At 39.0% G+C, this 26,146-nt stretch overlaps 1 protein-coding gene across 2 annotated transcripts in view; it reads right to left on the bottom strand.

The window, feature by feature from the left end:
• Positions 1-1,495: 1,495 nt before the first annotated feature.
• Positions 1,496-26,146, bottom strand: part of GEMIN5 (gem nuclear organelle associated protein 5) — a 39,765-nt gene continuing 15,114 nt past the window's right edge. The window contains exons 12-28 of one of the 2 annotated variants that reach the window (XM_055325685.1): positions 25,122-25,195; positions 24,245-24,426; positions 22,127-22,266; positions 20,956-21,127; positions 19,366-19,593; positions 17,912-18,025; positions 17,340-17,462; positions 15,482-15,577; positions 14,946-15,083; positions 13,608-13,755; positions 10,920-11,039; positions 10,298-10,508; positions 8,293-8,541; positions 6,368-6,530; positions 5,102-5,606; positions 3,279-3,375; positions 1,496-2,629 (exon numbers count right to left, since the gene is read on the bottom strand). In XM_055325685.1, coding sequence (XP_055181660.1) covers positions 2,462-2,629; positions 3,279-3,375; positions 5,102-5,606; positions 6,368-6,530; positions 8,293-8,541; positions 10,298-10,508; positions 10,920-11,039; positions 13,608-13,755; positions 14,946-15,083; positions 15,482-15,577; positions 17,340-17,462; positions 17,912-18,025; positions 19,366-19,593; positions 20,956-21,127; positions 22,127-22,266; positions 24,245-24,426; positions 25,122-25,195 — 2,928 coding nt within the window. In that variant the 3' untranslated portion in view covers positions 1,496-2,461. Of the gene's footprint in view, positions 2,630-3,278; positions 3,376-5,101; positions 5,607-6,367; positions 6,531-8,292; positions 8,542-10,297; positions 10,509-10,919; positions 11,040-13,607; positions 13,756-14,945; positions 15,084-15,481; positions 15,581-17,339; positions 17,463-17,911; positions 18,026-19,365; positions 19,594-20,955; positions 21,128-22,126; positions 22,267-24,244; positions 24,427-25,121; positions 25,196-26,146 lie in introns of both variants that reach the window. The other variant, XM_055325684.1, reaches the window with a different exon arrangement.

Here is a 26,146-nt window from a genome sequence, read left to right on the forward strand (position 1 = left end):
TAAGACTAAGCTGCTAATGAATATTCTTTCAATTTCCTAATTTATTCAGCCCATAAGTTTCCATTGTGCACCTACTGGATACTAGACACTGTAAATAGGTGCTAGAAATGAAATAGCACATGGAAGACCCTCATTGGAATTTACAATCTGTGTTACAAGAATACATAATTCACAAAAATACAATTTGTGAGCTGTAAAGTACGATACTGATGTCCTTTAGGTGGAGGTTCAGGGACAGTCTTTCAAGAAGGGACATTTCAGCTGAGATCTAAGAGATGGGTACAGATGGACCAGGCAAAAGAACAACATCGGCAAAACCACTGAAGTGAAAAGAAAACTTGGTAGTTCCGACAGCCAAAGAGACCAGTGTGGGTGGAATCTAGAAGCAAGGATGAGAGTCTAAAAACAGGAGGCCAAGGTGTAAAAGGTAGGATCAGGCAGGGCCTCCTGAGCCCTGCAAGATGATCTTTTTTCCACTAACCATGGGACAGTACTGAAATAATTTTTAACAGGAAATTGACAAGATTTGGTTTGTAATTTAGACTTGCATTGGTAAATGAAGAATGGAGAATCAGTAATAAGAGCAGACAGAGATAGTGGGAGGTGAGAGCAGTCATCTGGATAACAAGATGGTGGTTTGGATTGGGTAAAGGACCAACACTACTTCTTCAGTTGTTTAGTGAGAACTACTAAGCATGAGTCAACTCCTCAGTGCTTTGGCTCTCTGTGGTTCTGATAATTAGGGAAATAGAAATTATCTAGTATGGGAAAGAGAAGAGGTTGTTTGAAGTGGAATTGTGTCACCTGTTACCTTCTGGGTAGTTTTATTGATTAGCTGTCAAGTAGTAACGCTTGTTCTTACCAAAGCAGTAATCGAGGACTGCAGGATTCCTCCAAGCACAGATGATGGTTCTGGTAAATCACGAAGGAGTTTAGAATGTCTAGTTTAATAATACTGTTCTTTAATTAAATGATAGGGAATAAATATTTTTTTTTGTCTCTGCAAGTGAAGTGTGTGTTCATTTCAGCAAAGACTGTAGAACTGGTATCTAGTCCTCCACACAGTCATGTCTATGTATAATTTTTTGCAACCAAGATTCTCCATCTCTGGTAACCTGCATCTTCTTCCTCAAGCTCAAGTAACTAAAGAATTAGGAGGGTCTAAATTCTACAGTATTTCCTTTTTTGGGTTTAGCATTTTTAAATCTTAAAGCTAGGTCTAATTAAAACAAACAAAACTCCTGGTCAGTCAGATCTTTACATAACGGTCTCTTAAAATTTTCTCCTTCCTATAGAGTTCCTGCTAGTGAATTTTATTCTTCTTGTCCACAACCATCCCAACTTAGGAAATAATTGAAAAATAAACTGGACACTCAAGCAGAAAAGCTTTTACAATGAATCCCAAAAGAAAATAGTTACATTATTGGTAAAGAGTGCTCCCTCCCAACCCTACCCCAGACTATTTCTGATTTTTACATTCCAGCAACTGGGATATTACAGAAACATCTGTTCCTGACACTGTTCAACTGTTAAACCAGAGAAAAGAAAAGACCTCAAGAGAATGCTCAATAATGGGAGGAGAGGGGGAATGAACAGGTTCTATAATTAAATAGTATGTAGGATCCCATTATGCTGAAGTTGGAGTCAAATGATCCAAAAGTTATATATGCAAAATTACCCATTTTTCTTCAAAGAACATCTGTGGTTTTAATTCTCAAAGGGTCCTGTGATCCAAAACAGATTAAGAACCACTGAAACAGTAATTTCTTTCTGAGCTGTTCAATCACCATTACATTTTACAAAACTGAAGGGATAAGACACATGTGAATTTCAGTTATTTGTTCTTCTAACACTTTAGTAAATGATTTGTTCAAATAAGCAATTACATGAAACAATAAAACCAAGTTTTTGACCTAAAGTTCAGATGGATGGTAGAGTCAACATGATGGGTAAAGGCCTATTTCACATTCTAAGTGAAGTCTTTGAAAGAAAAGAAGGGGGAGAACCCAAATTAACAAATATAAGAAAAATAATACCAAGTCATAAAATGGAGCAATTCTGTCTCCAAAAGAATGACATGTTTACCATTAGGCTAAGTATTTTTAAAGGTAGTTTGTGTTTGAGAACATAATACTTTGGGTAATTAAAAAGTTTCTCCTCTTTGGGCGAAACCTGCATAAGGCTTTAGAGATGACCAACAATCACACTGCAGGTGTTCTGAATACCTACTGCTGGCTTTTCATGATCCTTCCTCCAGTAGGAAACCACAACTGAGTCCAAAGTCCAATTTCACTATGTCTAAGGGTAGAGTCAATTCAAACTTGACCCCCATTTGTGTTATTTGGATCACTGCAAAAAACATCTAGGGATCAAAGTGAATGTCTGGCATGGTGTAACTGCAGAGGTGAAAGGTGTCATATGTTCTGAATTTGGCACAGTTTTCTTAAAGTTCCTTGAAAATTCATGTGCAGAAGGTCTGGCAGTATCTTTTGTAAACTTTAGTGTTGCCATATTTCTGAAGGAGCTCTTGGGCCTGTTGCTTCATGTCCTGGGTCACGCTGCCAGGACACTGGGACCCAATGTGAAGCAGGATAAGACAGCACTCCAGCACATCTGGGAAGGGCCAGGTCTGAAAGATGACACAGGGATGAATAAGGAAGCATTTGCAAATGAGCCACATGACCTGCGTAGAGAGAGGCACCAGCACCTTCAAGTCTCATCTAGTGTTACTTCTCAGACACAACTTAGCAATTTCTTCTTCAGGGCTCTTCATCAGTTACTCTAAGGATAGAGAATACTCAGAACGGATGGATACTGGGATATCCTCCTCAAATGAAAGAATCTTTTTCTAGATCCCCACTCAATTCAAAACATGATTCTTCTTTTACTAGCAGTGCCACATTCAAATACACTCATCCATCTGTAACTATCAAATACATGGTACCAACTTTTTTTTTATTGAAGTTCGATTTGCCAACATACAGTATGACACTCAGTGCTCATCCTGTCAAGTACCAATTTTAATTTTATTTTACCTCCCAATTCCAAAATTTGTTTCATTTCTCTGAAGAATGAGGTATAAAATTGTGTTGTCAATAATCCAGTTCTCCCATTTTAGTTAACCAAAGACCATGGGATCCTAAATATTTAAGCATATCCAGATGTGTAGAGAGATTTCAGAAACAGTACAGAGAATCAGATAACCTTAAAGAATTTGGTTTAGTAAATTGATAATATAAAAAACCATGTTTTACCAAATGAACTGCTATAAATCTTACCTTAATACTCTCAGGAAATTTAGCTATTCTCTCATTTGCCTCTGTAAGCCTTTTGGTTAATTCAGGCAGAGAAAGTGGCTGATTTTTTTCTTCTTTACTAGTAATAATAATAATAAAAAAAAAGCATAAGTCATATGCCTTGCCTCACATAACTTTTAACTGTTATCCTATAAATAAAATTCTTTTGTCATCTGGGTCTTACCTCTCATCGTTAATACCAAGGTCAAGAGGAGGGGATTTAATGTGATGTGGTAAAAAGTTTTCAAAATGAAATACCATTCCTCGCTATTTTCCAAATCCCCACTTCTTAGACACATAGCTCTAATGAAAAAAAAAAGTTCTCTAACCCAGCAGCTCTTAACCTTTGGATCACAGGACTTTAGGATCTTTAGGGGATTTAATTCTGCAGCCAAGTGCAAAAAGCCTGGATTTCTTTGGGGAATAGTTAGCACAGCTGTGGCTCCTAACCATAGGTTAGGATGCACATTTTTCTGTGTCTAAAGCTTTTCAAAGGAATCCTGTGATCCAAAAGTTAAGAGCTGCTGGGTTAGAGAATTTTTACTGTTTTTCTTGTTACTAGAACGAAACCTAAAGCTGCCTAGAGTGTGGCGGCTTACTGGAGAAGTGACTCAAAACTCATTCAAGATTGCAATGGGAGGGCAGCCCTGGTGGTTAAGCGGTTTAGCGCCGCCTTCACAGGGCATGATCCTGGAGACCCAGATCGAGTCCCATGTTGGGCTCCCTGCATGGAGCCTGCTTCTCCCTCTGCCTGTGTCTCTGTCTCTCTGTCTGTGTGTCTCCCATGAATAAATAAAATAAATCTTTAAAAAAAAAAAAAAAGATTGCAATGGGAGTATTTTTATAGCAATAAATATATAAAGGCTTCAAAACTTAATTTTTTTTCAGTTACTACTAATAATTATCAGTTTATTTTTTTTTAAATTTTTTAAAAGACTTTATTTATTCATAGAGAGAGAGAGAGAGAGAGAGAGAGAGAGAGAGAGAAGCGGGTACCATGCTAAGAGCCTGACATGGGACTCATCCCAGGTCTCCAGGATCACGCCCTGGGCTGCAGGCGGCGCTAAACCGCTGTGCCACCGGGGCTGCCCTAATTATCGGTTTATTGGCAGTACTAGTTACTATGTTTTAGGCCCTATGCTGGGAGACAATCTAGGTAAAAAGCACTCAGCATAATAGCCAATTAGTAATTGTTAATCACTACAAGTGCCAAAAGCAGAGGGTCCTGTAATAGTGCAAATTAACTTTACAGTGGTGATTGGCTCCTATCATCCACCTGGACCCTGTGGTCAACAGAAGTGATTAGCTATAGCATTCTGATCACTTGGGATTTTCTCAACTCAGCATGCAGTTTTGTACACTACCGTTTTTGTGTATTTTCTGGAAGAGCACAGAACAATTGAAAAACTGGTATTCATTAATGATGCAATAATGCAACTCCTCATTTTACAGGATTAATTTTTTTTTGGGGGGGATCTACTTATTGCTCAAAGGTAGTATTTTACTGTTCTATTGTTATTAACATTATTTGTGATTTCATTTAATTCCCCAAACAAGCGAGGTAGGGGTAGATCCTCCCAATTATAGAAGGTAACAAAAGCTCATAAACATTAAGAATCTTGCCTGAGGTCACTCAGCAAAGCCAGGATTAGAACCCCATGTTGGACTCCAAAGCCCGTGCATACAACATTATGGTGCTGGCAGGTGATCTGATCAAGCTTATCATGTGCTGATTTTTATCTGATGATGATGTGAGAACTCAGCAGGGTATTTCCAATTCCACCTTAAACAGACTCATTACTTACCACTCCCTCTGAGGACTAGAAAGGGACTGTTCTGCTACTTGTTCAGATTCATTCTCATCAGGACCATTTGTTGTAGATTTACAGACTTGACTCTTCTGGTGTTGGCGGATCATTTCTGCCAAGGTCTCTTGGACTTCAGCAACGGTTCTCTGTGAGTTTTGGAGACTGGCGTGCTTTTCTGAAAAGAGCTCTTTACAAGTGATCAGGATTTGCTTGCTTGCTTCTGTGAGTCTCACATCTAATTCTGGAGGCCTGCTTGGCTCTGGTTCAGACACTTTAGGGTCAGTTTCTTCAGGGCTGGCACTGTTTATCTGCTCACTTTGCTCAATAGAGGTTGTCCTTCTCTGAGCAGCTCTTACCCAGACACTAGATTTAGGGCTAGGCCTGGATAGAGACCACCAGAATTCATACAGATGTCCATAAATAAAAAAGGCCTCCAAACTTTTGAAAGCTGGTATGGTGGGGGACTGATGTTCACCCAGTTTGTCTCTTAGGTGGCCACAGCCTAGAAGAAGAAGACAAGGATTTAGGGTTGTGTGTTCTTTATCTATTAGAAATCTAGCTCCTCCCCTTGTATTTCCTATCTCCCAAGGAGTGGATCTCAAGGATAGCAATAATCCATGGGACAACATGCCCTTCACCAAAAGCCAACCAGAACCAAACATTTCCTGACCTAGGATAGCATTCTTGTTGCTGTAGTCTATGTGTCAATCAAAGCATTACAGAAAAAAATATTCCATCTTCCTATGAAAACTCTCTGGTAAGATCCCATTATATCTCTGAAAAATCACAGTGATTTAGTTTAGTGACTATGCAGCTCAAAGAATGTCTTTTTGCTGTGCTTCTCTATTCCTTTTTTTTTTTTCTTAAAGTTCACTTATTTATTTTAAATGTTTCTCTACACCCAACATGGGGCTTGAACGCACAATTCTGAGATCAAGAGTTGCATGCTCTTCTAACTGAGCCAGCCAGGGGCCCCATGTGCTTCTCCATTCTTAACTAACTTGTGAGTTTCTTTCAAACTATAAGAAAATTTATAGAAGGCAGTAAGGTAGATAAAGTTGGTAGGGCTAGGTAAAGGAAAACAGCTCAGCCATTCTGGCTACCTCTTAGGAGCCTGGGTAAGAGGATTCAAACTTGGTGCTAAATGACACAACTGGCCAGTCTCTATCTTTCGATATTGTATATACTCCTGGTACTACACCATTGGTGGTGGTTACATCATCCATTAGTCAGCATGCTCCAACAGAGCTGGGGGGCATTTACCCTCAGGAAGAAAGGCTGAGTGCACTTCCTGCATGATGGTGAAGTTTCCTGAGTCATAGCTCCGGATCACAGCCCGAAGTAGGGCTTCCACAGCCGTGTCCCAGGAGGCCACTTGCTGGCTCAGCACTGCCAAGGTCAGGTCATGGCAAATGTGAAGCAGAAGCTAGAGGGGGAAGCCACAGTTTCAGTTAAACATTTCTCCCACAGCAAGCACTGGGATGATACAGAAATATTCCTAATTCCTACTGACTGCACTAGGAAGTAGAGACAGTATACATTCAAGAAAGGTCCTTCTATTTCCACCACCCATTTCGGCTCCCTTATCTGAGAAACTTTCCTATCTAGCTGCACAGTAACATGCCTTGTCTGGTGTTAAAGTCTGTTCATGCAAAAAAAAAAAAAATAAAAAAATAAAAAAAATAAAGCCTTGACATTTGTATTTAATTAAAACAAAAAGGGAGGGCAGCCTGGGTGGCTCAGTGGTTTAGTGCCGCCTTCAGCCCAGGGTGTGATCCTGGAAACCCAGGATCGAGTCCCACATTGGGCTCCCTTCATGGAGTATGCTTCTCCCTCTGCCTGTGTCTCTGCCTCTCTCTCTCTCTCTCTGTGTCTCTCATGAATAAATAAATAAAATCTTAAAAAAAAAGAAAACCCAAAAAGGGAGTTTTAGAACTAAAAGCTGTAATTCAACCAACCAACCTGCAGTATAATTAAGAAAATTTATCATTTTTAAGTGAATAATTTGATGAGTTTTGATAAATACATATATCTGTATAGGTATATATGCTATGATCACCACCAGAATCAAGACATGGAACATTTTCATAACTGTAAAATATCTCCATGTGCTCCTTTGCATGCCCTCCCCTCTCTCCACCTGCTGACAACCATTGGCCTGGTTTTTGTAACTATTAATCTGGTCTTTTCTAGAATTTATATAAATAGAACCGCAGAGTATACAGTCTTTTGTGTCTTCACTCTTATTTATCATAATGCTTTTAGGATTCACTGATATTATCTGGACATCACTAGTTTGTTCCTTTTTAATGTTGCATAGCATTCCACTGTATAGCTAAAACATAGTTTGCATATCCATTCACCGGCTGATGGACATTTGGGTTATTTCTCATTTTTGGTTGTTGTGAACTAAGCTGCAATGAACATTTGTGTACAAGTCTGTGTGGACATCTGATTTCATTTTTTAAATGAAATATCCAGGCAGTGGTACTGCTGGGTCACTGGGTGTATCTATGTTTAACTTTATAAGAAACTGCCAAATTGTTTCTGAAAGTGCTGTATATCATTTAAGGAAGTCTTGTTCCTCAAAAATTATGTGCCCTCATTTTCGAAAGTAGATAAATTGATATATATATATATATATATAGGATGGGTGTAGTAGCTGTTACAATGAATCAACTTTTTCTCTTTGCATCAATATGGACAGATTTTACACACTGGTCATAAGCAAGGTCCTTGAAATAAGCAAGGTCCAAAATAATATATATGGCCTGACCTAGGGGCTGCCTTTGATGAGCTAGGAAAGGGGAATGGAACCAAGGGAAAGGGGTACCAGGGACTTCAACCTTATTGTATTTCTTTTACTAAAATCTAGAAGAATATACAAAACAAAACCAAAAAATTATATGAAACAAAAATGACAAAATGCGAACATTTATTATTTCTGGTTGATGGATACTCTATTTTTCTCTTTGCTTTTCTGTATTTTTAGGCTTTTCTTCTTTTAAGAGAAGACTCATCTAAGACTAACTTCAAAGCCAAAGGGCTTTAATTAGTCTGAAGGGATCTTTCCAGGTTGCCTGGGCCTGCCTTTGTCTTTGCTGAAATGCAAACTGGCATTCAGCTTGTTTCCTTATCATACCAGACATAGATTAAGGAAGTCTGACTACAGAGTGCAGACAGGGTACCTGTTTGGAGGGAGTGTTATTTGTAGCGGATGGATACTTGATACTTTGCAGCTGCTGTAGTGCTGCCTGATACTGCTCTGGAGTATCCAGGCTGAAGGCGCTCTTCCATACAGCAGTCACCCTCTCCACAAAGGTGCCTTCGATGCCTGCAGCCCAAGCATTGTAGGAAGAGCTTTTGACCTCTGAAAGCTGTCTTTCCTCCAGGTGCTTGGACAGTAGCTCAAGAAGGCAAAACACCAGTCTCTGCCCCTGGAACCCAACAACAAAGCATAGAAACTGTTATGCGGAGGAAGTCCCTGATTATTGAGAGCTCTCTTCAGTTTCTGAGTGTGTTCCCTAATGCATCTACAGCAACCAAACCCCTTAGTGGGCTGCCTCTGGCCAGTGTGAGTCATGAGTGAGGTGGGAAAAGACATGATCTAATAGACATTTTTCCAGATGCTTTTGCAGAGATCCTGGAGGTAGCCCGGAGCCCAAGCAGTTTCATAACAAGGAACCTCAACTGTAGTCCCTGTCCACTACAGGACTACAAGACTTGTGGCCCACTTTGAGAAAAGATGGGCGGGCTTATCCAGTTCCTTCCTCTGCCCAAATTTTAGATTAAAGGATACAAAAGTAGGGGATCCCTGGGTGGCTCAGCGGTTTGGCGCTTGCCTTTGGCCCAAGGCGTGATCCTGGAGTCCCAGGATCAATTCCCACATCGGGCTCCCTGCATGGAGCCTGCTTCTCCCTCTGCCTGTGTCTCTGCCTCTCTCTCTCTCTCTCTCTCTCTGTGTCTCTCATGAATGAATAAATAAAATCTTAAAAAAAAAGGGGGAGGGATACAAAAGTAAAAAGGTACTAGAACAGATAAGCTGTGTAGATGTGAGAGCTAGGGCATGTGTCAGGCACCATGTCCCAGGAGGTGTAAGAGGGAGCCAGCTGGAAAAGAAGAGAACAGAAGCACAGAGAGAAGGCCCAGAAGAAAATCATTATTTTTGCTAGACTGAGTTGCCATGAGATTCATGTGTACCCTTAAAATAACATCTTCTCAGTTAAGCTTGGGAAGGTCTCTGTTTTATGTAGCCAAAACAGCCTGATCATTATCTGAATAGCATTTAGCATAAGCTTAAAAGTTTTCTTACTCTGATAAGGATGCTGTTGAAGAGAAAAAAAAAAAAAAAAAAAGAAAAAGCTAAATAACCATTCTGAAAACTTTTTTCTTTTTTTTTAATGTTTGAATTAAACTCTCTCTAGGTTTGGTCACTTTATAAATAATACACCAAATGACACTATCTTTGAGGGTGTACTACTTTTATCTCCATTTTTATTTTGTAGTTCCCAGAAAGATACAATTTTTCTTGGGCTATGAATATTTAGCTAGGAATGTTTTTAGGCCTAGTTACCCTATTAGGGAAAAATAATTCACAAAATTCATGTTAGAAGTTAGTATCTGACTAGCAGAGTTGTCTAAAATGAACCAAATGTTTATGTGTTTTGGAGTGTTCATGCTTTTAAAGTAATCTCAGTCTTGGTGTGTCAAGGCAGTGGTAAATCACTCATTTTTAATCAGAAAGGGATAAATAGACATTTAACTAAATACTGATTTTCCCACACTTTTTTATGGCTTAAAGCTAAAGAGGGGTGCAGTGGCAGAGGACCATGATTTCTGTCAGAGGCTAATCCCTCTTCCCCTCCCTCTTCAAAGAAGACCTGATGACACCAATAAAGAAACATGAAATTGTTAGCCCTGGGGGCTGAGCTGTCTATTCATATATATTGTACAGAAATTAATAAGGAAGGAGAATTATTGTGAATGACCACATTAGCTCTTACTCTGAATATGGCAATGGCAAGCCACAGTACTTCCATGGGATAGTGTGGCCAAGGCTTGCTGGACACTTCTAAGGATACCTGCTGAATACACCTTGTTCAACTGGGTTATTCATTTGGAATTGGAATTCAACTAGAAAAGGACTTGGGGCTCTTCCCTCTTAAATACCAGGAGATAAAACAACAGACTGACCTTTAGACTTCCATGTAGCTTCAGGGCTTCCTGGGCTCCCACCCAGTTCCTGGCCAAAAGCAGTTCCTGGGCACACCGGAGAGCTAGGGAAGAGGACAACTCATCCTCTCCTACAATTGAAGCCAACTCTGCAGCCGTCTTAAGTGATGCTGCATCTCCCTTCTTGGCCAAAACTTTGGCTGCATCATAAGCAGAAGCAGCCCCTAAATAGCTGTAATACAAAAGAAAACCCCAAAGTCTTATAAACAGATCTCCTATTTCCTCTTCCACTGTTGCACAGAGAATGAGTGACCGCATCATACAGGTAAGGACAGAAAGGAATCTCAACATTTGCTGAACTGAACCCAAACAGAGTTTTCATTCCCTTCCTGTTTCCTTTTCCTTATAGTGATGTTAAAGACATCACTAGAAAAAGGGGGACCTCCTGAATCTGCTAGAGGTTTCTTGAATAGTTATGGTGATTCATATAAATACCAAGGAAGTAGGTACTAATGAATCTTAGGAAGTTGGTTTAATACACATATGCCTTTTCATTTTCTAGTCACTTTACCTCCCCCTCTACACTTACAACTCTTATCCTGCTTTTCTATATTCAGATACCTACCTGTTCCCTCAGGCTTACCATTTGGCGGCTACAGCATAATGCCCATCTTTTTCCAGGATGGCTCCCCAGGTGAGGTACAGGTCCTTCAGGATTGGGTCCTCTGGGCGCAGTCGGGCCTTGGCAACTGCAATAGCTTCCCTAGAGGCAAGAACAGATAATCAGCCAATTTGAAAAGGCTAGATGATAGGACAAATTGTCCCTCTTGTATTGTTTATACTGTTCCAATTTCCTATAAGAGATCATCTTCCTGCATTACGTAGGAAGTTAAAACCACACACTGAGCTCATTTCTTCATCTAGGTCGTCAGGTTTTAACGTGTGGTCTGTGGATTCCCAGGGATCCCCAAGTCCTGTCACTTCACAGAAAACAACCAGCAGTACTGTTGCCAATGATAAAATTTGAGCTTTCAAATGAAAACCAGAATTTTAAAAATCTGTGCCTGCTACTCTGTGCCTGACAGCTTCCCAAAAGTTAAAGATTCTTCTGAAAAGATTGACAGTGATATTAAAGAATGTGATTTTTTTTGAATATTTTGTAATAAAATGTGTTAACACTTGGGGGTATCTGTGTAATTCAGTGAACTAATATTTTTCAAGTGACATACAACTTCTGAGTTGTAGCCAACATAAAGTAGTAGCTGGAATAAAAGTATTTTAGTTAAGTTGATCTGTGTAGAGCAATGTTTAAGAAGATTTTGAGACATCAGTTTCTAGCCATGACGGAGTAACAGGAACCACCTGTCACAAAACTAGATAAAACATTTATTTTTTAAAGACATTGGACACCAGGCAGCTCAGGACTGTCATCCTGAAAAGAAGAGAACTAATGACGTGAGCCCTGTTAAGGGCCCTCTTGCAGGCATCTTCCTACAGGGAACCCCCAGCAAAGCCTCAGCAGTCTCACTGAGTGGAGAAGAGACAGCAATTGGAATTTGAGGGCCAGGATGATAGGAAGGAATAATCTGTCCAGAGAAGGGTCTATAGAACTCTGGGGAATCTCATGGAATCTTTGGCTAAACACAAAGGCCATACATGTGTAGGCAACTCCTCAAGGGTGATCAAGCTGATACATAGCAACTTTAATATACACTAAAACAGAGCTTAACACTCTCTAATGGAAGACAGACCAAAATAGAATCAAGAAGGTCTCCCCAAAGCTATCACATCAAATGGCTGAAAATCAGTGATGGAGTAAATCCTAAAAACAGAGAAAAATGACATAGTTCCTATAGACCAAAGATGAGATTAAATGCAACAGTCAAGTCAAAAACAACGTAAGAGGCAACAATGTCATCTTTGATGCCCCGAAAGACAAAAACTGCCAGAGAAAGATCCTTTAAAATGAAGGCAAAATTAAAGGCTTTTATTAGACAAATAGAAGGTGATAGAATTGGTCACCAGAAGAATCACAGTACAAAAAAGTGAAGATCCTGTTCAGGTGAAGGAAGAGTTGATAGCAATTAGAACCTTGGGCCTATATAAGAGAATGAAAAATGCTGGAAATACATATGTGGGCAAATATTAAAAAAAACATTTAAAAATTAATAACAAAAAAATTTAAAAAGATGATAGGTGAAAGCAAAAATTCTAATAATGTAATGTGGGGCTATAACATGTCAAATATATGACAGTAGCAGAAAGGACACACAGGAAGGAAAAAAAAAACGTTCTATATAAGAAGTAATACAATAGGGCAGCCTGGGTGGCTCAGTGGTTTAGCGCCACCTTCAGCCCAGGGTGTGATCCTGGAGACCAGGGATCGAGTCCTACATCAGACTCCTTGCATGGAGCCTGCTTCTCCCTCTGCCTGTATGTGTCTCTGCCTCTCTCCCTCTCTGTGTCTCTCATGAATAAATTAAAAAAAAAAGGAAAAGAAAAAGAAAAAGAAGTAATACAATATTATTTAAAAATAAACTGTGATAAGTTAAAAATGCTAATCATCACAAGCCCTAAAGCAACTGTAAAATAAATGGAGTATAGCTAATAAGCCAGTTTTGGTAATAAGAAAATATTCAACTGATTCAAAAGAATGCAGAAAAAGATAAAATGAACAAATAGCAGGACAAATAGCAAGATGGTAAATTTCATTCACACCAATCTTCTTAATTGTAAATGGCCTAAGCACTACAATTAAAAGACAGAAACCATCAGACTGGACAAAAAAACAAGACCCAATTGTATGCTGTTTTACAAGAAATATTTTGTTCCTTTTGTCTGTCATTACTTAGCAATGTATTAAGTGAAAGTGTATTAACTTGGCTAGGAAAGATTCATACCCATCTCAGGAGAGTGGTTACTTCTAGAGAAGGGATGAGGATAGAACTGGAGAAAAGCAATTCAACCAAATCTGGAATGTTACACTTAAAAAAAAAAAAAACAAAACAAAACTAGGGGTACAGGGAGCTTTTGACATGGTTGGCAAGATCCTGTCTCTTTTGTCTTATATATACTGTTTTCCCTATTTGTGTTACTTTGGATAAAGAAGTTCTGAAAAAGATCAGTGGCAAACACTGATAAAAATTAACATTTGTTAAGCACAAGTAGTGGGTACATTGATGTTTATTAGGCTAGTGTCCATATATTTCTGTATGTTTGAGATATTTAATTACAACAAAGGTTTATGCTGGTTATCAATAAGCAGAGCTGTTTAGCAGATTAATTTCATATTATGTCCAACTGTTGGTTCAATTGTTAAGGTCATACAAACCTGTAAAAATGGTTTGACTTGAGCAGCTCTACAGCTTCATATACTTTGTGGATAGAAAGTAGATGAGAGGCAGCCTTGACATACTGATCTTGAAAACACAGCTGTTTGGCAAAAGCTTCCACAGCCCACAGCCACACTTGGTAGCCAGCTTAAAAAAAAAAAGGTGGTGGTTAAATAAGAAGCAAGTTTAAGAAAAAACAAAATAAGCAAATACATTCAGGTTGAAAATGCTTTGTTTTAGTCAGTATATTAAGTACAACATTTAGATACTAACTCAGTTGCCATTACAGATCATTTGCTTCATCTACTCTCCTTATACCCACATTTTAAAACTTTAGTTTTTTCTTTGATTACACAACACATACAAAATAGTCTAAAATTAAAAATGTACAAACAGTATAGAAGTCAGGACAGTGATTACCCTTGTTGGGGTGTTGTGGAGACTTACGGAAAAGCAGCATGGGAAGCTGGTAGTGTTGGTAGTGTTATACTTCTGATATATGGGTGTGGGTTATAAGGGTGTATTGTGAAATTCACTGTCGTCAGGACAATGATCTGTGTATACTTCTCTCTCTATATAGTATTCTTAAGTACAGTTAAAAAACTGGGCATAGCATAAAAGCTTTCCTTGTTATCCTGGCATCCCTCTACCCAAAACATCCAAATTCCTTTCCCTGGAAAAAACCATTATTACTAGTTTCTTTTGAAACCTTTTTGAAATAGTCTACAAAGACACATTTAAATATAAATGAAAGAGTAGTAAACACTGTTGTACACCTACACCTTGATTCTTTTCACTTACTATACTTTGGAGCTCCATTCCATATAAGAATGCACAGAGCTGCCTCATTCTTTTATGGGAGCTTCTACTGTATAGAGGTACGAGATTTAACCAGTCTCTTATTGATTGCCAGAGAGCTTCTTGTGATCCTTTGCTATTAGAAATGCTGCTGTAATGACAGTCCATGTATACCTGTCATTTTGTTGAGTACCGTTAAGTCCCAACACTTAGAATTGCTGAGTTAAAGTAATTAGACATGGCCAAACTGTCCTGCAAGAGTCCATCTTTTTTTATTTATTTTTAATATTTTATTTATTTATTTGAAAGACAGTGCATGAGAGAGACCATGAGCCAGCGAGGGGTGGGGAGAAGAGGGGGCAGAAGGGGCGGAGGGGAAAAGCAGACAGCCCCACGCAGGGCTCCATCCCAGGCCCCCAGGATCATGACCTGAGCCAAAGGTAGATGCTTAATCAACTGAGCCACCCAGGGCCCTGAGAGTGTCCATCTGTAGTGGACTCATCCTCAAGGTGATAGCACTTCTGTTGAAAAGAACATACCAACTGGTGCCATAGCTACAAGAGTGTCTGTCAGCTCTCCTCTTTCTGCTGCAGTCTGAAGAACACCTTTGAGATCTCCTTTCCAAAGCATGAGCTGGTGAAATAACTCAGGGTGGCCATTTTCCAAGTGACCCTTTCCTATTTGGAGGAGATAGAATGTTGGGAAGATGTTCAGAGACCTTTGCACGGACTTCTAGAGAAAGAAAGGGTGGAGGAAAGAGAAACAAACTCCCAAAATATGTTGTTGCTGGGTGATGGGAGAGTCATCTCCCAGTGTTCATAATGTGGTGCAAAGCCCACTCAGTCCCTTAGCCACCCATGCACTCTTACACTCAGAGTGAATACTGTATGTTCAGGGTCCTATGACAGATGCAAGGGGTGTATGCGAATGTACGGTTTGGGGAGCTCAAAACCCAGTTAACCAGCATGCAAAGTGAATCATTATTGATGCCATAGGATGGCAGCCATAAAAGAGTGTACAAAGTGTCAGGGAAGCATAAAGATAGACTGTGTTATGTTGACTGGACTTGCCTCACCTTCAACCTCAATCATTCTGTACAGGGCCGCCCGGTCTGTAAAAAGCCCCAGGTGAAATCTTTCGTCAAGATCAGCAGACATATCCTCATTTAGTTCTGCTAATTAAAAAAGACAAAGTGAAGTTACTGTTCTCTAATCTTCCAAAAATATGTCCAGAACACCCATTTCAGACAGTGAAAAGAAGAGTCTTGTGTCCTTGTTTACCCTAACAGAGACCCCTGCTGGTTATAAGGGTAGCAAAATATGTGAGTTTGTTTAGCTCAGCCTTGGCAAAATCCAATGAGACTATCTATCTATCTATCTATCTATCTATTTAAGATTTATTTATTTATTTATTCAGAGAGAGCGAGAGAGAGGCAGAGACACAGGCAGAAGGAGAAGCAGGCTCCATGCAGGAAGCCCGTGGGACTCGATCCCGGATCTCCAGGATCACACCCTGGGCTTCAGGCGGCGCTAAACCGCTGCGCCACTGGGGCTGCCCCAATGAGACAATTTAGTTTGCAGTTTGCTCAAAGATTTTGGAGGGGGAGAAAAGGGAATATAAAAAGTCAACCCCAGATTCAACATGTATTTTAAATGCAGTAAAAACTAAAAAGACAAAACGAAACTAACAAGAAATGTCCTTGATGTTCACTAGAATCCTCTACAAAAGGATTCAATATTTCAATATTCATCTGCTTTTTAAAAAGTCAAATGAGGGCACCTGGGTGGCTCAGTTGGTTAAGCATCTGCCTTTGGCTCAGGTCATAACCCCAGGGTCCTGGGATGGAGCCCTGCATCTCCCTCTCCTGCTCCCCTTGCTTGTGTGCACATGCATGCTCTGTCAAATAAATAAAATCTTTAAAAAGTCAAATGAGTGATTTTCCAGTAAGGTTAATAAAATGTATAACTATCCAACTAGGTGTATAAGTTATAGGAAGTCATCAAAATGTCCCCCCAAAAGGGCTATGTATACAAAAGCATAAAATATATATATATTTTTAAACATGTTTGTTGGTTTTAAACAATTTTACTATTTTTTTTAATTTTTATTTATTTATGATAGTCACAGAGAGAGAGAGAGAGAGAGAGAGGCAGAGACACAGGCAGATGGAGAAGCAGGCTCCATGCAGCGGGAGCCCGACGTGGGATTCGATCCCGGGTCTCCAGGATCGCGCCCTGGGCCAAAGGCAGGCGCTAAACTGCTGTGCCACCCAAGGATCCCCAAAAGCATAAAATATTTCTGGAGGACAAGAAATTGGTAATAGTGTGGCACTGAGAGGAAATATAGGTATTAGGGTGAGAATGTAAAAAAGATTTATATTCTTTTGGACTCTTTGAATATCATTTTATCATACGTATCCGGTTTCAACATGTAAAATTCAAAAATAAAAAATATATAGTTGCTCAAATATCAAAATAATAGGCATTGAATGAGGGCCTTGCAAAAGTAAAATAAAAAAAACCTTCTATAATAAAAACTTCTACCAAAATTTTGCCATATTAGGGGTATACTTCCAATAAGCGAATACTTTTTTTCTACATGAAGATACTTTTTTCTAGGGAAAAGAGAGTTGAAGGAGTTGATTCATGGTAAGATTCATTAAGCCATCATACCAATTCTGGCACATAGATGGTTGGTAACAGCTCAGTTTATAACAGTAAATCAGAGCACTGCATCTCGAAGTCATTGGGGAGTGCTAACAGTGGATCAGAAAGGGGAGCTTGGCAATGGGGTCTGATGGAAGGGAAGGCTGGAAGATAACGTAGAAATACAAACAATTTTACACATTTGTTTGCTCGTTCAAATATATAAGCACCTCTTAGGTGCTAGTTCCCAGAAGACTATGTATGGACCAAGGAAGCCTATTTTTGTACCTTTGGAGTGTTTTGCAGTTGCTAATACCAAACAGTCCTGATGGAGCTCCTCTTTAGATCTGTGGTCCAGGCTGGTAGTCAATGGAAGCATGGAACGAGCTTTTCGCTTCTTGGTTAAGGATTCTGAAATGTAATAAAAATACAGACTTTCTGAAGAAGATCGGATCAGAATCATAAAAATGGATGGCCATTGTGTGACTGTAACCTACTGGAGAGATACTGCTGGGCAGAAGAAAAGTTCCTGTTCTTAGAGCTTTCAAGTTAAATGAGCTGGCAGCAGTGTTTACCACACAAAATGTTGCTGTGAACACTTTGAACAATTAGTGACAGCTGCAAAAATGATCCTTCATCATTAAAATATTTAAAAGTGTTTAAAATTGTGTATTAAAACTGTTTAAAAACATGACCCCAAACCGAAACAATCAAAATACAAACATTTAAAACCTAGAAAACAAAGAAACCCCCCCCCCCAAAAAAAAACCAACAATAAAAAACCAAACACTTCAGAGTTTTCGGTGGCACGTAATATTTGAGGATGCTTTCACAAAATATATTACTCATTAGACACTAACCTGGCTTCTCTTTAGGTGGTTCTTTCTTCAGTAAAATGACTTTGTTATTAATGGTGACTTTTGACTTGTCAAAGCCTGATGAAACTGGAGTGCAGGTAACTGGTTCTCTAGAAGCTGTATCACGGGGGGTGAAGAAAAAAGTTTGGAGAAGAACAATGCAGAATCTAGTTCTTTTTTAAGTAATTAAGAACTCCATCAGGGTTAATAGTGTGATCTTATGTATTCCATAATATGAGATAAAATACTCTGGAAAGGAAATATAGTTAGTCTCTCTTTTCCTACCTCACCAACTGTCTGTATTCCAGGAATCTGTAAGTTTATTACTTAGACCTTTGACTAATTGGTCTATGGAGGCGCTGAAGTTTCTAGTCCTCATAGTGTCATATCATAGGCCCAGGAGTTCTGAAACTGCTCAGATGACCAAAGACTTCTTACATATTTAGATGACAGACTACTAATTCCATGTTTAACTGCAATACAGAATATTAAGAGTACGTGATGTGGAGTCACGATCCTGAGCATACACAACCATGAGCTTAAAAAAAAATCCATTAAACTTTTAGCTCTTTATTTTCCTAAACTATGGCTCCAACAGCCATCTCTTGAGGTGGACAGGGCCTGGATGTGTCTGTACCATATATTTTGGCCATTTTAATTCTGTCACATCAAAATATTCCATTTTAGGACTAAACATGGGTCATTGCTTCTATTTATATTTTTTGCTCTTTAATCATTTTAACAGGTAATAGGCACCACAGCTTAAAGATAAACATTTAAAGGTAAAAAAGGATTAAAGTATTACAATTTTATCCAGTAACACTTTTTTCTCTTCAAACTAAAAACAGCCTACCTCATTAGAAAGCAGTGACAAAACCCTGAAAAACCGTATTCTGAGAAATTGGAGAATGGCCACTACAGCTTACCAGCCTAGAAGAACCAAATTCATACATTTTTATTCCAGAAACAACAATAGCACAAACACACTAGGTACAAACCCAGTTGTGAGGGTGAGAACTCACAAGCTCCCAGAGCAATGGTAGCTTCTAGGCCAGACATTTGTATGGGACAGTGGTTTTTTTCAGTAACTGGCTGGATGTCACACTGTGAAAACTTTCCTGGTTAGTTTCTATGGATCTACTTCCCTGGTTTCACTTTGCCCTGTAGTCTTGTCCTGCCTAAGTTCATAAAAAGTGTTCTCTGAACACCTTCACTATTTCCAGCCCAGTCTTCCGTCAGATCCCCTTTCACACTTCAATGGAGTTTAGAGGCTTAAAACAACCTTTTAAGAAACTAGCAATATTTAAGGGCACCAAAGGTACCACCTAAGTTAAACAGATGGGACCGTAAGTAGGTCAGAGGCAGAGAAGTTTCAAACTGAGTTGGGACCTGGCTTAGTTTATGGGTTATGCCTACAAAGTCCTAGCGTCTGGGAAACACAGGATTTGGTCACATACCCACTGAGGCAACACCACCAGGAAACTCTGGCTCCCGGGCTTCCTCCTCGCCCTCCTGGTCCGACACGCCATTCTCAACAGGTCCCGAGCTCTCCCTGATGCTCTCATCTTCATTCCCATCACATACTTCCTGCTTTATAGGAGCTCTTGAGGTGGGCTTTTTCTTCTTTTTGGGCTTTGGCTTAGGTTGAGAGAGCCTTTTTTTCTCTAATTCAATGCTTTTCTTACCTAGAGGAAATCACAGTTAAGAGGAGGACAGATTAAGATGTATATTCTCCCATCCAAGTACTAACCAGGCACAATGCTGCTTATTAGCTTTCCAGATCAGATGAGATCGGGTGCATTCAGGGTGGCATGGCCACAGAATAAAATATACACTTTTAGTTAAAAGCACTCTAGGAGATTATCTCCAAAACTTCATCACTCTTCTTTTTGATAGCATTATCACCATTTCCCTTTCCTTCCCAATGAATTTTTAGAGTTGTATTTTCAACATGTTAACCAAACCCTTTTTAGGATTACATTAAAACATGAATATGACACACAATTATCACTGAATACTTATAGTATATATTCTATACACAGGACATTCTCCTACATTACTACAGCACAGCCATTAAAATCAGGAAGTTAACATCAATACATTAGTACTGTCTACATACTTTACTCAGGTTCTGCCAGTTGTACCAAGAATATCTTTTATAGCAAAAGGAAACAATCTAGGATTACATGATGTACTTGTTATGTCTCTCTAGTTTCCTTCAGCCTGGAACAGGCTTGTTTTGTTCTTTTAACTTTCATGACTTGAAATTTTAAAGATCACAGGACAATTATTTTGTTGATTTCCCCCACCACCTGATGTCTGTCATGATTAAATTTAGGTTTTGCATTTTGGGCTGGCATACATAGGAGTGATGTGGTCAATACAACATTCAAAGTAGCACAACATTTCTATCTGTCCCATTATTTGGTTGTTTACTTGTCTTGTGAGTTTCTCCTTGAAAAATCATTGTTTTCTTTGTAATTACTAAGTATTTGCATCCACTAGTTTTATTATCCATTGATGTTTCTTGACCACAAACTGTTAATGATTGCTGAATGGTAGGTAATCTTCTGATTGCATCATTCATTCTACATTGGAATTCTCCTGTTCATTATTTTCAAGTTCAGGCTGTGCCAGATTTGGTTAGTGGGAGTCCCTGTGAGCTACCTTCTTTGTTCTCTTGACAGATCTCAGTTCTTGAGCACTTCCTTCCTTTGTGGCACCAGATGATGTTCCAGGCCCGTTTTGTATTTTTCCTATACCAACCTGGAATTAGCCATTTCTCCAAGAAGCTCTGGTTGGTCTCTTTTAACAGAAAATGATATTTAGAAACCAAGATCTGAGTGCTAGGTATACTTGTTACTATTTGAATGTTGTCCTCAGGCCTCTCATGGTTGTCTTCATTGATTAGGAAGGCAACCCATGCCAGTATATCACTGCCACTCTACATGAATGTCCCCTTTTCTTGACCTTGATCAATTCAGTTACTCTGAGAAATGGAGAAAGGGAATTAGGCTAGCATTTATAGGCTCCTGGTTCTGACTGACCTTGAGGAGGCCGGGAATGTTCTTGCATGGAAGTGAGCCATTTGTACACACAGAAGTCATCTGCCCCTGAGTAGATGCAGTCTGGATCTAGTGGGGACCATGCCACACAAAGCAGTCGACCTCGATGTCCTCGGAAATTGCACAGAGGCTCTTCTCGGAGAGTATCCCACACCTAAAACCACAAGGCACAGGATAGCACAGATAATTTCTGGTTATTCTATTGCTTTGGGGGGAGATAAGTTAAAAAAGACTTAAAAAGAAACTGTACTTTTATTTCCCCTTATGACTTATTATTTCCTCTTACAAGTTCAAATTTTAGAAATGTTATTTCCTACAAGAGGCTTATGCACTCTGGGATGTAGAGACTTTCTTATGGGGATGATTCTGAGTGAGCTTCTAATGGTGCTCTAAGTATTTCACTGTAATGAACCAGTTATTCTATGTTTTTTGGGCTGGGGGTTTGACATCACGAAGAGAATTTTAATTTACAGCCTATATCTGCATGTGTATGGTTCTTATTTCTCACAGGTGATTCTTTTGTCCCCATCTCTGGGAAATGATCAATTTCCTTACTTTCTTGAATTACTCCTGTCTCCATTTCAGAGGGCAGCCCTTCCTGGCTCCTAGCTTAGTTACAACTCTACACTGAGATGGACATCCATCAGAAGTTAGCTCTCCAGTTCTTAATGTCTGTTCTGGTTCTGGTATCTGAAAGTCCTACCTCACAGCTCTGGCTTGGCATCTCCTCTTTATTCTTTCTAACTTGAAGATTTTTGACTTACTAACTTATTATTAAAAACTGTTCATGTTTATAGCCACCGTTTCTGTATTTAAAATAGGAGCTAGTAGTTCTCACATCAGTTTAGTCCATCATATGACAGTAAGAATGAAATGTTAAAAAAATTAGAATTTAGCTAGTTTCTATCAATACTTTCCCTTTCATCTAAGTAAAACAGAAACAAGAAAACAAAAACAAAACCCAAAAACCCAATCTTAGCCTGCCAAGGGCCCAGATATGTGGAATGAACTAAAATGCCTTCTAGAGCTCAGAATATTCCTTTCTGTAGAAGATAACAGTGAGGGAAAGAATGTACACAACTGGGGAAAGGAGGGAAGAGTTCAAGTTAGAGTACATAGTGAAGAACCTACAGAATTAAGGACACAATAGTACCTGAGCTGTACCATCATAGGAAGCAGATACCAGCCTTCCATCATGATGCGGGCTCCATGCCACACTGGTAATCTTGGCTGTGTGCCCTGACAGGGTCCGGTAGGGCTCTGTAATGGTCACTGGAGATTCAGGATTGCTCTCTAAGAGACAAAGAGAAGATGTCATTTTTACTAATAGCAACAACAAAAAGACACAGCAGAGTTACATCTTGACATGGACAGTCAAGATTTTGCCATATGCTTTCTAGATGACTTTCAGCAGGCAATATTTTTCAGCAATATTATTTATTGGTTAAGACTATGGGCACGGGGATCCCTGGGTGGCGCAGCAGTTTGGCGCCTGCCTTTGGCCCAGGGCGCGATCCTGGAGACCCGGGATCGAATCCCACATCGGGCTCCCGGTGCATGGAGCCTGCTTCTGCCTCTGCCTCTCTTTCTTTCTTTCTTTCTTTTTAAATTATTTATTTATTTATTTATTTATTTATTTATTTATTTATTTATTTATTTATTTATTTATTTATGATAGTCACAGAGAGAGAGAGAGAGAGAGGCAGAGACACAGGCAGAGGGAGAAGCAGGCTCCATACACAGGGAGCCCGACATGAGATTCGATCCCGGGTCTCCAGGATCGCGCCCTGGGCCAAAGGCAGGCGCTAAACCGCTGCGCCACCCAGGGATCCCTCTGCCTCTCTTTCTTTCTCTCTCTGTGACTATCATAAATAAATAAAAAAAAATTTTTTTTTTAAAAAAAAAGACTGGGCACGTATGCAGTGAGGTATGCAGATAGGTTGCAATAAGTTTTAGTTGTCATTCTGTCTTTCTAAAAGCCACCAAAATGAAAATAATATCTTTTGCATGTGATATCAAGAAGGCTGTGTCATCAGTTTTATGGTAGCTGAAGACATATAATTCTGAATTTAATCAGGAGAAAATACCAGATCAACCCAGACTGAGGGGACATCTACAAAATAAAAGAGCAGTAGCCTTCAAAGATTTAAAAAAAAAAAAAAAAGGCTTAGAGACTATTCCAGATATAAAGGACATTACTGGATCAAATAACAAAATGAATATGAATGATCGATTAAACCACTGTTTTATATTATTAAATTAACTGAAGTTCATAATGGAATTGTAGATTGACTAAAAGGGAATATCCTCATTCTTACAAAATACACGAATATTAAGGGTTTGGGTGGGCATGATGTATGCAACACAAACGGTTTAGAAAAAAATATGTATGCACACGCACCCACACACCTACAACCAAATGAATATGACAAAAGGTTAACAGTTGTTGAATATGTGAAAGGGTGTATGAGAGTTCTCTGTATTACTCTTGCATCTTTCCTCTAAGTCTGAAATAAAGTAATATTGATTCTGGCCATTTTTTAAAAATCTTTTTCTGTTATTTGGTAGATATGAAATAAAAACCAAACTGAGATGTTAGTATTAAAGTAACACAGATCTGCACTGCTCTGAAGAATTGTTAATGCCTTCTATCAAACTGGATGCTTAATTCGGAATCCCAATGATAGTAAGACCAGGATAAGCCTTCTAACATATCATGCTCATAAGTTACACACTGTCTGCTATTTATTGTTAGAAAAAACCTGTCTATACTTTGTTTTTCCACATTGCTTTCAACTTGAGGGAGCCACTCCTAGAATAAATTTTTTTTTGTTCTTATAGATAAGGATTCTCAAAAAACTATGGGAAATTCTAGAGAAAATAAAACCGTCAACTATTTTCACTATGGCTGATAGCACATACTTGCAATATTCTGGAAACAGCATTGTGACAGATTATAATATAATTTCTTCATATCAGAAAAAAAGAAATCTCACTGCTTCCATATTTTTAAAAAGCGCTCTTTTAACAACCACTTACATGGGGCTCCATCTCATGACCTTGAGATCATGACCTGAGCTGAAACCAAGTGTTGGATATGTAACCGACTGAGCCACCCAGGTGCCCATCTTATTTTAATTAAGAAAAATATATTACTTTTGAAAGCAGAAAAAACAAGAATAACAATATCAAAAAGTAAATAAAGGTATAAAACTTGGAATGCAAAGCAGCTGAACAGTTATCACCCTAGTATGTAAGAAACCAAAGTTACCTATCACACTCTTTAGGTTATGCACATAAATGACAGCATTGTTGGACCCAGACGCCATCAGATAGCTCAGCTCCGGCTGACTGCCATGCTCATGATGCCAGCTAATGGTATTCACAAGTTTGTGATGCTGCTGGATGGTACATATCAGTTTCAGGTTGGGAACCTGAAATATTTCTATTGATCTGGAATAACAAACACATGCGACAAGAAAAATGGATGATCAAATTACAATCTAATATGCAAACACGTATCTTCCTTATCCCATTACTCAAATAAAGGTGAAATGGATAGATAGTTGGTGAAAAGGTGAAATGGATAGATAGATAGGATTATCCTATCTATCACTGTAAAGGTTATTCTTACAGAGAGCCAGATACAAAAGGCTGTTCTTTCAACCAATATATTCAGCTTAAAAAAAAAAAAAATCCCACATAATCTCTGGAAAGTTGTGTTTATCAGGCTCTTGTGATAAATGGTGCTATGGAAAAGCTAAAAGAAATAATGAACCAATGACTAAATTAGGATTATGTTGCTATGATCAACATCAGAAAGAACACAGTGAGGTCTAAAAAGCACTGGTGCCCAGGCTTATTTTAAAAAAATGAAGGAAGATTTAGGTAGTACAGTGCAACAGATGAACATTTTGTGAAACATAAAACAGCCTAAACACTGAATAGGCCAACATTCTTTTGGACTTAAAATATCCAGCTTATTTTACATTCTTGAAGATGCAGAGAGCTCCTGGGTCTCTGCAGAGAATATCAAGGGCAGATCAGAATATCATCCCAACTAACATTATAGATGGCATGAATCAGCTTTTAATCAAATGTATGTGCAATTACAGTCTTTTTTTTTTTTTAAAGAAACAAACACATACCCATCTTCATTGCCAAGAGCCATGATTTTACCATCTGCTTTCCAGCTGATCTCTGTGTGTACAGGCAATTTGTACTAGAAAGCAAAACAAACCAATTGACTAAAAGCACTATTCTCTCTGCATATCTTACAAATCAATGATGACAGCATGAGAAAAAAAAATCCCTAGAGCTTAAAATGTTCTAATTACATAGAGTTACTACAAGAGTTACTAAAAGCAAGCATTCTGACTGTAATTTCCTTAACTGGGACAAAAAAGAGACCAGTAAACTAAATGTTTATAATATCTAACTCTGTGAAATGAACTTCATTAAAATGATTTTTATCCCACATCAGAGTGTGTAACATGTCCACTGGCTTGATAATATGGGGGTCATGTCTCCTTAACAAAAGCTATATACACGCTTCCCCGGTTTTCTTCCTATTTTTTTCTTTTTCCCAACTGCTGGTGTTTCCCCAAGGCTGCCTGGACCCTCTTGTCTTCTTAATTGTGTCTTTAGATCACCTCATATATTCCCACAGCTTCTACAGCTACCATTCACCTGAAGGAATTCTAAATTTGAGAGAGAGAGAAGAAAGTAATTTGAGTGAGCACTCAAGTGGGTAGTGTGGGGAGCAGAGGGAGAGGGAGAGAGAATCTTAAGCAGGCTCCACACCCAGCAGAGCCTGATGCAGGATCCTGAGATCATGACCTGAGCCAAAATCAAGAGTCCAATCCTTAACCGACTGAGCCACCCAGGCACCCTAGGAATTCTAAATTTCTAATTCCAGCCCAAACACCTTGTATGAAGTTTTTTGTTGTTGCTTTTTTAATTTTTTTAATTTTAATTTTTTATTTTTTTATGCCATAGGGAATATTTTTTTTTAAAGATTTTATTTATTTATTCATGAGAGACACACACACACACAGAGGCAGAGACACAGGCAAAGGGAGAAGCAGGCTCCATGCAGGGAGCCCAACATGGGACTTGATCTTGGGACTCCAGGATCATGCCCTGGGCTGAAGGCGGTGCTAAACCACTGAGC

Source organism: Nyctereutes procyonoides, unplaced genomic scaffold (genome assembly GCF_905146905.1).
Source record: "Nyctereutes procyonoides isolate TBG_1078 unplaced genomic scaffold, NYPRO_anot_genome, whole genome shotgun sequence".
Taxonomy (NCBI): domain Eukaryota; kingdom Metazoa; phylum Chordata; class Mammalia; order Carnivora; family Canidae; genus Nyctereutes; species Nyctereutes procyonoides.